Here is an 18,705-nt window from a genome sequence, read left to right as displayed (position 1 = left end):
TTAATTCTGCAACAACAAATAACCAAAATTATAAAAAAAAAGGGCGATCTTGATCTGAATGCATATTCCCACACGTGTTGAGGTTATCAGAGATTAAAACATTGGTATTAATGTGGCAGTGATGTATAGATGTAACGCACTTAGTCTTTCACGAAATAAATATTGTGCGACAATTACAGATATAATTGTGCTGCAATATGAACTATTTTTTCTCAAAAAAATGCATGCATGACTAGCAGAAGTTCAGTTATATTTATGATAAACCGTTTTTTTTATTTTCAGGAATTTTTTAATATGTAATAAAATACCCTCACTGAAAATTGGGATGCACTTGTATAATATATTTGTGGGGTTTTCTTCATGCAGAAAATGTTTTTCGAACTTATGGTAAGGATATCAAGCGTATTAATTAACAAGAATTCATAATAAAGATCAATGCATGTTATACATGTACGCAGTCTACGTGGAAGGTTAGAGTATTTCGGGATTTTTTCCCCCTTTGTTATCAACTTTGGATTTTTTCTGGTAATAAATCGCGATCATATAAACGCTTAATAAAGGCAATATTAACGAACTCTATATAAGCTGCTGTTTGACATGGAGTATTATTGATGTGGAAATGGCAGCCACCCTGTCATTCCGTTGGCTTGATATTTTGGAGAAAGAGTTCGACAAAGCGTTTGTAGATTTAGATTTACTTCTTGGAGAAATCGACCCGGATCAATGCGAACTCACGTACGATGGACGACAGAAGATGACGGCCCTCAGTGCCGCATTTGCTCAACTCTGTCACAAGTCGCAGACAGTTTTTCAGTCTAATGCTAAAATTGAGGTATTTGACATTGAATATGATTGGGTTTATTAAATTTTTATTAATGTCATTTTAAAGATAACAATTTTAAGCCAAACTACACTGAAATGCTTTGACATCGTGATACCAATAATACTATTTGTGGAATACATTGCCCAAGTGTTGTCATATCCTATTTAAGTAATGAATGATTGTTATTCAGCTAAGGTGAGTAAAATAGTAGCAAACCATTACTGCTGCTTTGAATTTTTTGAATTATGATCCATTTTCTTGTAGGCGCAACTTGTTAACATGAGAGCTGACTTGGTGGAAATGAGGGCAGCCAAGGAGCACACAGAGCAAGAACTCCACAATGTGCTACTGCAGCTCCACTCCACACAGCTCCAGATTCAGTCACAGAAAGGAGTGGAGGTGGATTCATCCACCATACAGAAAAAAGTGGTAGGTCTTCTTGAGAAAAAAGTTGTCAATTTTGTAAAATCAATATAAAGTGGAAGATGTGAAGGTCAAAAGGAAAATATGACCCAAAAAAAGTTTCAAGTATACAAGATATTAATTTCCGGGGATAATAAAGTCTATAACAGAATTATTTTTATACTGTGGTGAATATATATATGTGTGTGTGTTTGTTTCTCAGTGTCCAGAAATTTTTATTTAGATATAACTTTTAAAACCGTAAAAATTAAGCCATTATCGGTCATTCTAGGGACTTACTTGTTGGTCCATAAAACAAGCTTTTACCTGAAATGAAAATAGATGAAAATAAGATGAGATACGGAATCAAACATTTCTTTTGTTTAAAATAATAAAGTTGTTCCTTTAGAATAGTAGTAAACTTATGTTATCTTTTGTTTCAAAAACCAATTAAACTGAAGAAATAGATGGATTTTGATCTAATGTAGTTAACTGAAGAGTTCTTCATATCATGTACATAATTTCTGTTGTCAGTGATGAATGAGAGAGAGAGAGAGAGAAAGAGAGAGAGAAGTATAAATTAACACTATATTTTTGTAACTGCAGGAAGAGGAGATGAAAGCAAAGACCAAGGAGACCACTGCCCTTGAGCGAGTGACTGCCGAAGTGAAAGAGTTACGCATCGAGAACGAAGAGCTGAGACAGTACATCCTGGCTCTTCAGGGAGAGGTTTACGGGGCTCGACTAGCAGCCAAATATCTAGACAAAGAGTTAGCTGGAAGGTGAGACAGTGATATCAGGTGTAACCAAGATATTTACTCTAAAAAAAATTTGGCTTTCGTAGGTTTTAATTAGCCAGGTAAATATATTAACTAGTCTAAGATATCATTCCCTACAAATTAGATCAAAAAAGTCTAAGGCTAGCTTTAAAAAAAACTGTTGTTTGCATTCGCTTGACTCATTATCTAAATGTTCATGTTGTCATTGGTATAGGCAGGGAAATTTTTTTTTTTTATTAATCAAAGCGAAAATAAATTCCAAGAAAATAGATCCGAAAACAATTGGATTTTAGAAATGAAATGTGCTGAGTTGGGTAATGAAATTATTTTGAGAGGGGTATTTTTTCATCAATGGTAAGACAGAGCTAGGACAAACAAACAGTTCATTTACATCTAGGTTATCTATTAAACCTTCAAACCAACTACATGTATAAAGTATTTGTAATATTGTATATTTATTTACATGTTTTGTGACAGTAATACCGCTTTTACTTTTATGTAAAGTTAAAAGATTTTATTAAAGAAAGATAACATTGGCCTTCAAATGAATGTTTTAAGCTGAGATTTGTTTTGTGATCAAGGAAGGTTGATTTAGTCAATTTCAATATACATGTAGCTGATCATTATAATCTGAATATTAAGATTTATGAGAATTCAATCATTCTGTTTCATTTTAAACTGAAGATCTTCCATGTACTAATAGTGAAACATAATTCAGAAATAGAATTTTCAATCTAACAACTATGTTACTTACATAGGAATCAATATTGTAACAAATTATTTTTGATCGTTGCATTAGATTCAGCTTTGAAAGCAATTTTGTTTGTAGAATTCAGCAAATTCAGCTTCTGGGACGAGACATGCGAGGAGCGGAGCATGATAAACTCTGGAACCAGTTAGAGGCCGAAATCCATCTCCACCGCCACAAAACAGTTATACGTGCTTGTAGAGGGCGAAACAATCGTAAGAAGAAACTACCCCTGCCTGAGGGACATGTAAGTAATGTGTTTATCCATGAGAGTTATCGTACATTGTTGGTATCGTTGGTACACACACTATTTTCGATTGGTTCATTTATGATATTCATAGCACATGAAAAAGTATAAGTACCGAATACATTAATGCTGAGGCAATGTCGTGGTAATTTTCTGTCAAATGTCTTATCACATTTTTTCACATATATGTACAATATGCAAACCAATTTTTCTGACTGTTCTCTGATGATGTTATTATATTATTTATGATATTATTAGTTCTCAAATTACAAATTTAAAATGATGTTATAATAAATGTACATTATTATATGAACAAGTCATAATACAATGTCTGTAAAGGAAAATTTAAATCATAAGTTTCCTCTGTTGATTAAAATCCTCTACAGACTATTTCTTACACTTTAAGTACTATTTAAACAATTCATGTATTAGTTAGCATTTGTTAAAGAAAGCTCATATTGTATTTGTTTTTTCAGGATTTCCAGTCCTTAAGGAAACATCATGGACTTGGGGAGACTCGTAAAGTAACCATTAAAAAAGGAGAAGATGAGGGGCTTGGCTTGTCCATTACTGTAAGTGTCTGTCTACAGATTTTATCAAATATATTATACCTGTATATAGGAGTAGAGAAGAATATTTTGTAAGATTTAATACATAGGTAGACTACATGACTTTGATACTCATAAGACCCAAAAGATATCAGATTTATAGATTAAATTCATTTGGCAAAAAAATATTTATGTTTTGGTTCTCAAGCACTGCAGAAACAGGTCAAATGCTGATTTTACTGCCATATTGAAAAGAGGAATAACTGAACTTTTCAATTTTTAGTTAAAAATTTAAAAACTTGAGTATTCCCCTTTGCAAATCTTATAATACTATCTTATGATATTAAAAAAAAAAAACAAGCAAACTTGCATGCTACATTATTTTTGGAATTTTTTAAATATCAGTTTTTCAATTTTAAGTTAAAATTTGAAAATTGAATTACGTGTATTTCCCTTTTCAAACCCTACAGTACCGATCAGACCCAACCTAACAGAAACTAAACCCCAACTAAACCCTGGGTTTACTTTCTGGGTTTACTCTGGGTTTATTTGGGGTTTACTATAGTGGACCCAGAGTAAACCCAGAGTAAACCCAGAAAGTAAACCCAGTCAGAAGTATACCCCTGAAAGCAGACACTAACTGTGTATTCGGAATATACAAAGGGTAGGAATTACAGGCAGTAGGATGGTAAGATAAAATACTAGTCTGCTTCACACTCCAGTGCATACAGTTGACCTTAAAAGCAATTTCAAAGTAAACCCCGAGTAAACCCAAAGTAAACCCCAAATGGACCCAAATTTTCAAAAAGTAAACCCAGAATAAACCCCAAGTAAACCCCAAAAGTAAACCCAGGGTTTAGTTGGGGTTTACTCTGGTGCTAGGTTGGGTCTGATCGGTACTGTACCATATAAATGTCACATTATATTTTGAAATGCTAGTAATTAGCCTTAGAATCTAAGACAAAAAGAAAAGACTTTTCAGCATTACCAAAATTACCATATTTATATTTTTTTCTGTACAGGGGGGTAAGGAACATGGTGTTCCGATTTTAATCTCAGAAATCCACGAGGGACAACCAGCGGACAAATGCGATGCCTTATATGTAGGAGATGCCATTTTATCAGTCAATGGCATTGATCTGCGGGAATCGAAGCATGCAGAGGCAGTCCATATTTTGTCACAACAGGTTTGGGAATATAATTTTTAACTTTGTTTTTTTTTTTCTTTTTATTAAATAAATTTTTGGGCAGTAAGTGTGATATAGTCCACGTACATGTGTTCACATACTGCAGTTCATGCTCTCACTTTATTTTTAAAGAGTTATTATTAGGGAAGTCAACTCGAATAGCCTAGTCAAATAATCGGGGATTTTCAGGAAAAATGATGAAACCCCAGTATGCAGTTAAAAAAAAAATATCATCTTCTTTACACACATTTGACACAGAAATTTAAGTTATTCAAATAAAAGTTATCATTAAAAAAATTGATGAATTTTTATTAAATGATTACTATGGGGTTCGTGGATTTTAATCTGTCTTCAATTGATTATTTTTTCATTTATTTGAATAGTTAGGTGACATAGATCTGGAGGTGATGTTTGTGGCCCCCGATGAAGACAGCGAGGAGGAGGGGAGCCAAGTGGGGGAGGATGACAATGGATTCAGGTAACATCCTCAATCTGTGGATCTGTGATTGGAAAATAAATGAACATATTATTTATACAGTTGTAGAATAATCTTTGAGGTTGAGAAACGTTTTTTTTTTTAATCATATAAAAGCTGAGGCGTTATCACATTCATGAGCTATAGTTGATTTGTATACTGTATACAGGGAAATATTCGCTCCCATTTTATTTTCGCCCCTTTCACCCTTGTTGTCAACGGGTCAAATTAAGACAGGGTGAATTACGATGTCTTAAACTATCTCTCTTAAAACACATCTATGTCTGGGCGAATTCAAGATGGGGCGAAACTGTTTGCAAGAGTAGAAGGGCGAAAATTACACGGGGCAAAAATTACCCTTTATATAGGTATAAAATTGCTTGGAAATGTGGTCTATTATTTTGCAGGCAGTTATTTTTTAATGCTTTACATTGATAGATACAGAATCTATGATGACGATGTTCTGAGCAGTAGCAGTGAGGCGGAAATGCGTAAAAATATTCTACAGAAGTCAGCCCTGCCCCCCAAAATAAACGGGGCCATGTCACCATCAGAGTCTGTTCCTTCTAGTCCATCCAGGTGAGAAATACAGGTGGTAAAAATTTGTAGTTCACCTGAGCCCATGCAAGCCTTTAAAGAAATATAGAAAAAAATTCTTGTGAAGTTTTACATGTGATTTAACCTTTTACTGTATTTGACTTTGTAAAGCTGCTTTGGTTAGAGTTATGTCAGATGGCTACTGCTTATGAGGTTAGCAATGTGTCCCCTTGGGCCTCTTGTTCAATTTGGATCAGACACATTTTTGTATCATCAGATATAAGGGGTTTCCTTCAGTTCAACATTGATATAAGATTTGGTTACTCAAGATTAGGAAGGGGTGGTGGTGGTGTAGAACATTGCTTTTATGTGTGAAAAGAACAGATTATTTAGTTAATATTGAGATGAGGGGATGAAGAGTATACTGTCAATTGATTACCGGCTTATCTCTCTTTTTGTACAAATGGAGGGGGAAATACAGTGCACGATGATGATATATCATGTGTAAATATCAAAAATCACATTTACATGTAGTTTATCCCCTGGATCATACATGTAACAACCTCAATTTGATAAACACTTTCTGTAAAAATATGTATAAAGCAGCGTGTTTTACATGAAAAAAAACCTACAGTGTTTGTCATTTAAACAATCACTCCTTGCTACTGATATTTCATTAATTCAACATGTATTTTTTTTCCAAGACAAGGGTTATTTTTGCAGCAATGCATAGTTTTTACTTATTATGATGCTTTCATTTGTCATTTCATAACAGCTTCATCATAAATGTGATTGTTTCCTCTCGTTAGGTTCGAGCAATCAAATGAGAAGCCTGTCGCTAGTCGTCACCCACAGGGAAGCAAGATGCCAAAATCCCAGAGTGTGGAGATGGGGGTTATACAAGCAAACGGTGTACAGCAGAACAGTTCAGAGGACCAGCATCCAACATTCAACGGTGATTACACCTAGGTCTACGGCCCCGGCCACTAACATACTTTGTGATATCCCAGAAGGCATCAGCCTATTTATTTCTTCAACTTATAGTTGCTGGGTTTTTTTCCTAGGTACATGAACATTTAAATGTTTGTATCTCATGATTATGCCCTCAGTTTGTAGTTTCTTTTTTTTTTGAAGATTCAAAAATTAATCAATTTTAAATATTATATTCATTTTGCAATATAGAGTTTGCCCGGTCTTTAATTAGCCCTGTGACAACGAGGGCGAATGGGGCGAAAAAAGAAAAAACGGGGGCGAATATTTCCCTGTATACAGTATTGATAGCCTGACAGTTCTGACTCTGATTATTAAGAGTTATTTTGATCAGATTGTTGATGCACAGTTATTGTTAAATTGTTGAAGGGATATTAAGATGTATTTATTTCTTGAAAGGTTTGGTTTAAGTAAACATAGGAACTAGAAGCAATCTATCTACATGTAATATAAAAATGTAAGTGTTCTTATCAATCTATGTAAGATCTGTTACTATCACCTGATTGTAGCTTTAGTGTACCAGTGTTTGATATTCTTGTGTGCAATGGTTACATAGTACATAAGATCTACATTTACATTTCAATTATAAATTATTTATATCTTATAAAAGGTGTATGATTATGCAATGAGTAGAAGGTTAGAATTGATTTCGTTAAAAGAGAGCTACAAACATTAGCTCTAGGTGATATGTTCTATTTATGGTAGTAGTATTAATTAAGCACATACATGTAAACTTGTGTAAACATGTAGACATCTTCAAAGATTGCTACAGTGACTTTGAAAGTGTAGAGTTTCTCTTGATCTCACTGATCTTGTAGGGGCTGTAGAGAAATTGATTGGGTTCAAAAAAAAAAAAATTTATAATTATAATGTACATTATGCATTTTCACTTTGAACATCTTTTATGAGGGATAAATTGAGTATGTGTACATTTTTATTTAGGCCTTTAAAAAATCTATTAAGCATTTTCCAGACGAGTATTATTATTATTACAATATTCAAGAAAATTCATTTTTATTAATTTTCTTTGAGAAATAAATCAAACAGGTAGCCTTCAGTTGATAATTTTTCTTTCTTAAAGTTACATGTAATTATAACCCACAAACAACTGCCATTATGTTAATTTTTTTATAGAACATGCACTGTAGACCACATGGCATTGTATTCCTACATTGTTATGCTTGACATGAATATCTTAGACTTGTTACACTCATGTTACACCTATGTCATACATGAACATAACACTAGTTACCACACTAGTGCTTGTATTACACTAGCAGTCATTGTTTTACACTACCGATCATTGCATGTGATTTAAAATTTCTAGTGTAAATTGTGTTGCACATATTTGCATTGTATTAAAATTGTGCAAAAAAAAAGCTAAACTTGTGTGTTTTTTGTGGCTTGTCAAAAATATAGTCTTTTAAGTAAACATGCATTCAAACACAAATACAATTTACACATGTATGCTTAAATATGTTACCACATAGCTGTATTTTTCTGCATAATAGTAAAGGTTTCTAATAATATATTGCATTTAGTACCATGAGACAATCATCATTTAAGAAAACTGTTTTATTTTTTGATGATTTCACATGAATTTTATATTTAAAAAAAGCCCTTAAAGATTTTAATCTATGCTTTGGATGTTTTTTGAGAATAAGTGCTTGTTGCCTGTGTGTTCTTGCTTGAGTAAATGTATCATACTACACAATCTGTGAAATTATGTGTGCCAGATTATTTTATGTATTGGTACATGACTTATTTGTAAAGATGCACAATTCGAAAATCAGTTTGTTCTCTTTCATTTGTTGGTTATATTCAAATTTAAATGAAAATTGCTTCAAAACATTAACTTATTACTATAAAAGTGTGTTGGGCCAGAATTTGTTTGTACATGTATTATCGATAAAGTTGTAGTTTAGGATTTGAATTTCTGTTACCTAGATACTGATATTTACAATTTGAAAAATCATATTTTAAAATTCATCTTTGAGGATTAATTTGAAATTGTTCCAAAAGTATGAATACAAAGTTATGAATGTATAATTTTCATGCATAAGGTGTTATGGGATACCTTAATTATTAATTATTAACCATAAAGTGCAGTAACTGTTTAAAAATTCTAATTAAGGTTAAACTGTAAAATGTCCCAGCAGGTTTTAGACCCATGACTTGTCAATTGCTAACTGCTGCTTTTAAAACTTTTTGCACTACACCATTAGATATCATGATTTTGAAAGAGAAACAATATTATGTATAAAGTAATGACTCATATCACTGAAACAGTTCAGCATGCATTATTTGTAGATATCCCGTGCCTCTTCAAATTTTTCCATGTTATTTTTTTATTACTCTTGGCTGTTTTTTGTGCTTTGTTATAAATAATTGTGAATCATTATGTGTACAGTATGTTTTGATATTATTGGGACATAATATTTTTAAAAAAGCTAGCTTTGTAGATGCACATTAGATTTATCAATAAAACCTTGCAGGAGTTTTGAAATCGTATGATAATGCAATAATCATTTTATATCTCTGATATCAGTTTTTAGTGCTAAGAAATATTAGGGGTTTTCGCGGAGAAAGGGGAGTGGGGTATCTTTAACTTATTCATTTCTTTGTTTAAAATGTCCAGCGTCAATATGTCACTCATAGTTGTATAAAATCTATACATTTTGAACAATTACAGTTTTTATTGAGATTAGACTGTCACATGACTGTGTCTAGTGGTATCACTTTAATTAAAGCGACAAAGTTGATCATGTTTTATTGTTTCTTCAGCACAGATTTACAGGTATCGGCATTGTTTAATCAAGTCAAAATGTTTAAGATATTTTTCTCAACTGGATGTATATTTCTGTTAAGTTGTTTTTATTCCATAAAACTTAGTATAAAATTCTATATTGGTTAAAAAAAAAAAAAGGGTTTCTTGTCAGTGTAATATACCATTTTTTGTCCTTTCAAGATTCAGTTTTGTTTAATGATTGAAAGTTAGCATGTTGTATACATATATATGTACATGTAATTTACATGTATGGCGTGCTATGTGGGTCCCTTGAGCATTTAGCTCTTATTTTACAACTTCATGTAGTTAAAAGGTTCTGTATGTGCATGGTATCTGAGCATATTGATTAATTTATTTCACAAAATTAATTCCATTTACTGTTATTTATTAAAATATGTTATGTGTATATGCTTATATCAAATAAAAGAACACATAATTTACATATTAAACTATGATATGACTGATTAATTTCATTTGGAAACGTTCATTTTTTGGAATGCTTGTACTTAATTACGTTGATGGAAAGTTAGTTTGTGTGTTGTGATTAGTTTTCTGGTTTTCTTAAAGAATAATTCATTTTAACTCAACGGGTCTTTAAGACTTAATTACAGTGTGAAATATTCATAAGAAGTAAACATCTAAATCAAATAGGCAAAATAAAGCCATTTTGGAAAAAATGGTTATTTGATTTTTAAAACATTAAAAGTCAGTAAATATGACCAACAAATCAGGCGGATTTGAACTCAGGACCTGCAGTTTGATTCAGATACACCTGATCTTATTGCGCTGTAATGATGTTTTTCAAGCGTACCGACATCTTCGCTATTGCCAACAATGACGAATCATGGTGTTTCTCTTTTCACTCTTTAATAGAGAAACACTATGGATCGCCACCCCTGACGAGCGAAGATAATAACTATATTGAATAATGCTTACAATTTTACAACGCATTATTAAAATTTAAAACCATCGTCTTGTAACGTTTAATAAATTAAAGTATAAACTTTGATGTAGTGAGCTACCTTAGAGTAGATCCCATTTCTTTAATGTAACTGGTCCTAACTTCACCAAACTTGCATAGATGGTGCATCTGGGAATACTTAAGGACAATACAGACTTGGATGCTGAATCTGAGTAATACATGTATAAATTTCAGGTATTGGAGGAGAATAAGGTTTTATCGAACGTAGTTAAAATCGTGAAATACTGCCCTTTGTTGGCCATCCCAAGATTTCCCCTTCGAAACGCCCCGTCTAGCTTGTCGGGTTTCAATACACGGCTAAAAATAAAAAATAAAAGACTACGGGGATTTTTTTATTGGAAAAGAGATAGAAGTTCCCGGGTGATAACGTTGAAAATTTTTTGGCGAGGTATTCCAAGTGACTTCCGAATGGAGAAAAGATGTAAACATTCCCCATTATAAATCTCCATAATTACTAGGAAATTGGTTTAATTTCGTTCCTGTGAATTTTTCCGAGTGAAAAATGATAATGTGTCAATGAAGATATCTTGGAAAATTCCTTTTCATCAGTTTCAATTGCACTCCTTTCACAGGTATGTTTATTTTTTTATTACATATCGTCTAAATGTGCGGAATAAATATCTTGGGACGGCACAGGCCTATTCGATACAAAAACTGCGTTCCGCAAATTCTTAAAGTATTTGTATATGTACACTTTGTATGTCTTACTGTTTTTAAGATCAGTTCTATGTAAGAATCAAAATTCAGTGGCCACGCATAGTCACGGATTTTCTTCATACTTGACAGTTTGATAGATGTTGGTGAGTAAAAAAGCCTTCACCATTTGTTTGTTGCTATGTGGTCCCGTTGCCATGGTAACCAATAGTAAAGATGTAAAAATGTCATATTGAATAAATGCTTATTTGAGAACATATTGTGAGTAATGTGCAGAACTTGGGGTTTCCAGGGTAGAATATATTATTAAAAATAGATGTCATTTTCTAAAAGAAAGAAAAAATTTATGGAGAAACGCATATTATTAGAGCGTTTCCATGGTTACTAAACAAAAATTTTTAAATCTGTTTTCTTTATTTAATTTGAATAAAAACTGCAAATGTTGGATTTTTTGGTTAACACTATTATGATTGTGCAATTAAGAATTTAAATATGAAAACTGAGAACCGTTGCTTTGGTAACAAGCTTAAATATAAGGAAAATTAAAATATTTTTAGGCATCATTTACTTATAATGTATCCAGCTGGAAGGCTATTTCCCCGATAACAGTTGTTCCCAAAAATTTTAAAGCGGCCGACAACATTTGGTCAAACTCGATTCCAGAATCATTGTCCATTGCATTATACTGCTCGACAGACTTTGGTTTTGAACAACTGTCAATAATATATGTATACATGCATATATCTTTTTAATTTTTAAAGTTCAGTGGTATTAGCATTTGAGAATTCAGATAGGTATGTAATTTAATTTTTTTATCTAAAAAGAATAATTATCCTTTACGTATAAATTTAATCTATTTATCTTAACATTTTATTTATTGTGTGTATATTTAAAATATCACAGAAAATGTTATAAATTCTACCTCTCTTTTCTATTTGCGCCATTGTAAATACTTTAAAACACATTCAACGGTTTGAAATTTCATTACTTCATGAATACTAAGCTGAATATAAAAGTTTTTCATCTCATTGGGTCAAAGTTAAAATAAAAAAATTCTTATATACAACAAGACACTGTATTATTCAAATCTTCTTCAAAAATCTCGGTTCAAAAAGTTTTTTCTAATAACGATTCAGCCATACCTTGATTCAAGGCGTGTTCTGTAAAAGCTTTAGGCGTTGAAGTGGCTAGAGGCTTCATTAGAAATCTCTTGTACTTTGAGGTGGAAGATCTCCTATTACACTCCGACCAGAACTGAGGAAATCTGATTCCAAAGGTACAGCAGCTTAGTCTACCTGTGGCATAACAGCCTCAAAAGTTGTCCAGATCTTCTCAATTTCCTTCATTTTCCAATTCAGCGTCCAGGCTTTTAGATTCCATTTCCATGATAGAATACTTCAATTTTTGAACTTGACAAGTTTCTAACACGGGGGAACCTTTTTCAATTCCCCGACCAGATAGACCTATTTACCGAACAATGTCTCTCCGACATTTCTGGGGTTTGGTTCTACACTTGGTGGAACGTATCCTGAATTATTGGTTGTTAGTCCTATTAGTCCTACTTTCCATCAGTGACTTTTGATCGGCCGTATTCCCGTAATCATTGGGAGTTACAGGATCGAATGCTTTGGATGGCAATATTCATCGTTACTTCTGTCGACGGTGACAGATTTCTTTGCTTGAGTTTGGATGAATTTTACGGCATTTCAATACAGCAGTATCCCCTATTCTATCATATAAATATAAAGGTTAATTTGAGGAAAGAAAATTAATGTCATAGAATTTTCATACAGGAAATTAAAGCAGCCTTTATGAGGATCGAATCGTCCTGGCTAGTTTTTAGACTACCTTCATCTCCTGTTCTGTATAAAGATATATATAGCAAAGATTCGAATTACAATGTTCAAATTTTTTTTATTAGATGATAGTTTATAGCTAAACAAATCATAACATTTGAGGTAGATCTGATCGTTAATATGTTGACCACCATGCCCGGCCTCCTTAGACATGACGTATGCATGATGACGTATGCATGACCAACGGAAATGACGTGTCTCAGTATGTTTGACTTGCTTATGACTATAATGTATCGCTTTGTTACATGTCTCCAGAAAGTACGACAAGACTGTTTCATACAATTGATTAGAGACTTGTTTCTGGACTTGTACAGCTTTAAGATATTTTGTATTTTTAAAACGTAGAATTTAGTAAGTGTGCTGTCTATATTTATATAGTAATCCTTAACATGGTACATTGATCTAGTACGTCTGGCACAGTACAAAGTCCTGCAACAAGCATGAATCCAGAACATCAAGGATTGGGTGTCAGGGTACAATTCGAGGGATTTCTAGGGGATTTTCGGTAATTTTACGATGTAATTTTAATAGCTTTGAATCTCTCAGAGGTTGGAAAGGCCTTAGGGGATCTGGACCTTCAAACCTCGACCCCTTCTAGATCGCTCATGCGCATAATTACTTATGAATTAATTTGTACTTCGTACCTAAATTTACATATTTTTAAATATTTAATATTTAAATCTGTTGTGTGACATTGACGCTGTTTCAACGTACTGTAATATACGTGCAACCTCTGTTGTTGTGTCCAATGTATTCATACCTATTATCTAATGACTAGCCAGTGACAGTTAACCATAAGTAGACTCCGCCATCATCAAATTGTTTGACATGAACTGCCCAATGTACAAGCTCTTGTTAGAACGGCTATAATTTACTAGGGCAAGAAAACCCACAGGGACTTAGATAAAAATGAATATTTTTAAATCAACAACTTTACCAATCTTTGTTTAATACACATTTTGACGAAAACATTTGATTTATAAAGTCTAAAGATTTTATATTCGTTAATTGTATTTATACAGCATGAATGAGACACCGTCAGATACATAGTGTGTACATTGTATAAATGAGAAATATTCATCATAGATAAAACCATTAGTTTTATATATTTAACTTCTTAGTTAATAAAGCAATTGATATATAAAGACAATATGTATCTGAACGTTTGCACATTCGCTTTTTGTATATTTCCACCACCAATTGCCTTTTTGGAAAAAATGAAATACAAAAAATGTTAGTACGAAACACCTTAAAGTTTTTTAGTTATTTTATTATTGTATTTATTCGTTTTGTATTTTTGTATTTTTCGTTTTATTCAATAAAATCTGAAATTTACATCAGTCAAAGTTTTACTGCGCAAGTTCATTGAGTTTTTCCTACCTGTAATTTCATTGGTTAGTAATATTAACCAATTATATTTAAGCTATATGTATATATAAGTTACCTATATTCTAATTGAGTATTTAAGTAATTAGGCAGTATACCTTTTCCACAATATACTATCCAGTCTATATCCGTAGCATCTTATGATATGTCAATTTCACATTACCTTACGTTTTACATGTACTTGTCAGTGTAAATGATTAGTCTCTAGGGTTTTTCTCGTTGCATTGTCAATACTTAAGTGTATTTTTGTAATTGAAGTTAAATACTTGGAATGTGTCTGTAAAGTTCAATAGTTAGCTTTCTTTACAGTACGCACTGTAATTGATTTTTGGATGAAACGTATAATGTATTTGTGATAACTTATAACTAAATGCTTTTCTTTCATTCTGTCAGGTTTCTCATACACATGTATAATCTATTATTTTGTAGGTCAATGCATTATACCAATAAAGTCATCAGAAACCCTATTTATTATTCTTTGACTGCTCGGCTACATATGCTTTTACCCAAAATGTCATGTCGAACGATAAGGTTTGAACATAGTCAATTCTAATGTTGCATTTAAATGCAAATTCATGACAAATATGCTTTATGTTCTTGAAATTGGGTTTTGCTGTTCATGCAATAGAACGATTTTAATTTGTTGTAAGAAATCAAACAAAAATTCATATAACAAATATTCTTTTTTTGTATTTATATTAAAAATATACAATAATTATGATATGATTATGCCAATATTTTCCCAAATAATCATATCAGACTCGCTGTGACGTCATACTCTTTTTCCGTGTCCCCTTCCTTGGAATCAAACTTAGATAATTGTTTGAAACACTTCATTTTTCTTAGTGTTTCGATATCCTGACACGATGCATTATTAAACTGTTTATACACCGAGTTGATTTCTAAGCTCAATCGAATCCTATTACTGCTACAACTTTTGTGACGACATATAAAATGGAGTCTTCCGTCCGAGTGCGCATGCGAACTACTACTTGACGACGAGCACTTGACAACAGTGTCTTTGGTCGATGCTTGTTTAACAGGTCTACTGTTTGCAGAAAGACTGCCACCGTGTTTATTAAAGAACGTATCCATTCCAACTGGCTTTTGGGGATAAATAAACCTCGGGCTCGGGGATCCGGTGTTTTGATCGCTCCTGTTGATGAATATTGCCTTCAGTTTATAAAATGTAGGGAAAGGTTCCAAATTCAAACAACACCGACAAAAGGTCCTTTTGAATGCGTAGCGGAATTTTCTGGACAGAAGGTTATATAGAATTGGATTTACCGTCGAACTTACAAAATATAAAACACCTGAAAAGAAACGAAAAACACAGTCAAAAACGTGTCTTCAATTAATAGTCTCCTGTCCTAGCTAAAAATCCAACTGATTGTTAAAAATTATAATATACTTTAAAAAAAACCTCCAAAGCATTCTATCAACCATTCACATTCGAAGTCATGGCTATTTTATTTGATACATGTAACGGCGAGTTTTCTACCTGATCAAACGAAAAACAGTCCCGCAATGACAATTCGAAACGTAAAACGGTAAATTAACTGAATCGAAGGAAATTTAATTTTGCCAACGTGTCCAATTTTATTGAAGTTAATTCAGCTAGAGAGGTTGATTGCTTGGGTCTATGGAGCGTCGATATAACAAATTAAAGAAAATAATCATTAATCTTTAGTTTCCCAAACCAACTGTTTCGGTTCTAAAAATATAAATTATGCAACAGTTTTTTTATTGTAAAATTTGAAAAGGCAACAAATTCTAATTTTCATTTCATCAAAATATACTATTTATTTGAAATTTTGATTGAAATAATAATTAATCAATACGGAATTGTTTGACACCATGCAACGAAATCCGATAGACTAATCTGTGGTGTGTGGCCTATAAAATTTTCACCTTTGAAAAGGTAGATGTACCTGATATGTAAAACAAATGGCTGTGGAATTCCATGGACTCCGGGCTCCAGTCCTTGACGTATAGAGTCATTAGTCTTTGTGCGTGAAATGGCGCCCAGCACAGGAAGAAGGCTACCACTACGGCCACTGTGGATATATAACAGAAAAATCAAATAATTGAAAATGCAATTATTCATTGTTGTTGTACAGGAGAGAGAGAGAGAGAGAGAGAGAGAGAGAGAGAGAGAGAGAGAGAGAGAGAGAGAGAGAGATCGTCTTTCTTTACAAAATTTCAAAACAAAACAATCTAACATTGAAAAGGTTCAGCAATTTCAACTGCATTTTTTGGTAGAGATTTTGACATTGATTTGGCTTTATTAATGGTTTCTAAATTTACACCATCATCAAAAGCTAGACGCTGGAAGAGAAATATAAAGGCTGAGCAGCATCCATCGCGGTGTCATCTCGCCTAAAGTGTAATTCTTTGATCGCGGTGTAACATGTAATTAGAAATGTAATACTTCGATAACTATACACACAGATTGCACTGATAAGGCCTCATTTATTGCAGACCGTCTGACTTTGTTGCAAAATTTGATGAGAAATGGTATCATCTGGATTCCCTTCTCAGCCCTGCTTAAGTGGCAAACAATGTTAGTTGTTGCAGTGATATTTTGTCAGATATAAACATACCGACAGTTATGTACAGAATGACCTTGGCTTTCATTTTTGTTACCAGTTGTTTTGATCTTTTCCCCCTTCATTTCTGTACAGTTTGACTAAGTATTTAAACATTTTTACGAGAACTCGACATCTCATAGCATACACGCGTATTTACATGATGGAGAGAAAGAATTACGCAGAAAGAGGAGGAGAGGGTAAATCCTTCCAAGCGGATTTTCAAAACAAGACAACTGAATTGGAAATGTAATTTCAACTGCCAATTATTGTATTACAAGCCTCTAAATTTAGAGTTTTTATTAAGCCCTGAAGCTCTGCTATAATTTTTGTGACAGTTGTAGAAAGTGTTTGATCGAGTACCGTAATCAAGTTTTTCGTCTCAAGGTTGATTTTATTTGCGTTCATGCTGACTTTTCTAAACCCAATCGATCCCTTTGCAGTTTATATATTTATTTTTTTTCATCTCTTCATTATTTAATTAACCCTATTCTGTTTGCATTATTTGAGACAGTATTTAAAGAATGTGAATGAAGTAAGGTTTAGAGTTAGTAACTGAGGTACTCAGATAATGACTAATTTTTTCCCTCTGTGTTAAACATTTTAAATACTGATGAACCTTCCATCAAAGTCGGTATGCTGGAGGTAAGCATACCTTAAAATTAAACCAATTGGCCTTTTCACTTTTTTCTCATTTTTTTTGCAAGGTTAACCATGATATAACGATTGAAAAAAACAAATGAAATCAAATACCCCCCCAATAGGAAATAACTATCTAAATGACTTTTCTGACGCAGTTCCGTTTTTTTGAAGACAAAAACACGAAATTTGATAGCAATGCCACACATAGATTCACATCTTCAAAACAGCATTCATTTAGTAAAAGGTTAATTAGTACGACTCATACATAAAGATTTACAGTGCAATCACTGTTAAAGTACTATTTTATTTGCCCCCTAACGCTGTTTAAACCGAAGAACTATAGTTTCTATCGCTGTCGGTCATTCCGTCTCAACTTCGTTTTCCAGATTTCTTTTCTTCATTGTGGTTTGGTGAATTGAATTGAAACTTGCGGTGTAGATTTGTAATGAGAAACTATATATCAAATTTGAGTTTTATTAAGATTGCTCAAAAAGATAATGAAGAAATGAATTTAAAAAGACTCGGGTTTTTTCTAATCGGTTTCTTTCTTTCATTAAAAATAATATCATACCGAATTCTCGAAACTTTTTTAGCACATAAAATCGGGGGTATACATATATTGCTTAATATGCAATAGGTACTCTAAAAATGCTTGTTTCATTAATTTCACCTTTACGATACCCAATACTCAGCATTGTTCGATAACTCTCGAATATTCAAATTTGCAGTTATGAGACTATATCTTTCAAAAAATAATGATTTAATGCTTATACATGTATTTATATTTTTTAACTTCTTGACTTTTCTGTAAATGTGATTTATACCTTTAAAATCCTATTTTATCCTAAGGGCAGTTTCATATAAATTGAAGAGCCACTGTAACAGCCACAAGCGTGAACATTGATTTTCGCTAGCGACGTTGCATTTAACATTGTTCAACGTTGGTGACGTCATAATAAAACTCGTCATTTTCAGTAGGCCTACACTACACTGTATTACTTTTTTGTTATAACTACAATATCTTTTCACGCAACAAAATATGTGAAATGTAATTATAAATTTATATCCTTCAT

At 32.6% G+C, this 18,705-nt stretch overlaps 2 protein-coding genes across 4 annotated transcripts in view; one reads left to right on the top strand and one right to left on the bottom strand.

Annotated features, from left to right (window-relative positions):
• Positions 1-498: 498 nt before the first annotated feature.
• LOC128184163 (Golgi-associated PDZ and coiled-coil motif-containing protein-like) lies at positions 499-9,840 on the top strand. The gene is made up of 9 exons (XM_052853531.1): positions 499-832; positions 1,088-1,252; positions 1,832-2,007; positions 2,834-2,999; positions 3,476-3,571; positions 4,570-4,734; positions 5,118-5,212; positions 5,648-5,788; positions 6,556-9,840. The coding sequence occupies exons 1-9, from the start codon at positions 620-622 to the stop codon at positions 6,713-6,715; spliced, it is 1,377 nt and encodes a 458-aa protein (XP_052709491.1). The 5' UTR covers positions 499-619; the 3' UTR covers positions 6,716-9,840.
• Positions 9,841-14,904: 5,064 nt separating this feature from the next.
• LOC128184160 (pyrokinin-1 receptor-like) overlaps positions 14,905-18,705 on the bottom strand; it is a 32,851-nt gene continuing 29,050 nt past the window's right edge. For 2 of the 3 annotated variants that reach the window (XM_052853519.1, XM_052853518.1), the window contains exons 3-4: positions 16,334-16,459; positions 14,907-15,715 (exon numbers count right to left, since the gene is read on the bottom strand). In XM_052853519.1, coding sequence (XP_052709479.1) covers positions 15,153-15,715; positions 16,334-16,459 — 689 coding nt within the window. In that variant the 3' untranslated portion in view covers positions 14,907-15,152. Of the gene's footprint in view, positions 15,716-16,333; positions 16,460-18,705 lie in introns of all 3 variants that reach the window. The other variant, XM_052853517.1, reaches the window with a different exon arrangement.

This window comes from Crassostrea angulata, chromosome 5 (genome assembly GCF_025612915.1).
Source record: "Crassostrea angulata isolate pt1a10 chromosome 5, ASM2561291v2, whole genome shotgun sequence".
NCBI classification, from domain to species: Eukaryota; Metazoa; Mollusca; class Bivalvia; order Ostreida; family Ostreidae; genus Magallana; species Magallana angulata.
Note: the sequence above shows the minus strand (reverse complement) of the source record. Positions and strands in the feature narration are given on the sequence as shown.

What these genes read in the sequence shown, in the direction of transcription:
- LOC128184163 (XM_052853531.1), top strand. Translation starts at nt 620, where the DNA reads ATGGCAGCCACCCTGTCATTCCGTTGGCTTGATATTTTGGAGAAAGAG. An exon ending in GACAAAGAGTTAGCTGGAAG is followed by an intron (nt 2,008 to 2,833) that starts GTGAGACAGTGA and finishes TTTTGTTTGTAG; the next exon opens with AATTCAGCAAATTCAGCTTC. An exon ending in TCCATATTTTGTCACAACAG is followed by an intron (nt 4,735 to 5,117) that starts GTTTGGGAATAT and finishes TTATTTGAATAG; the next exon opens with TTAGGTGACATAGATCTGGA.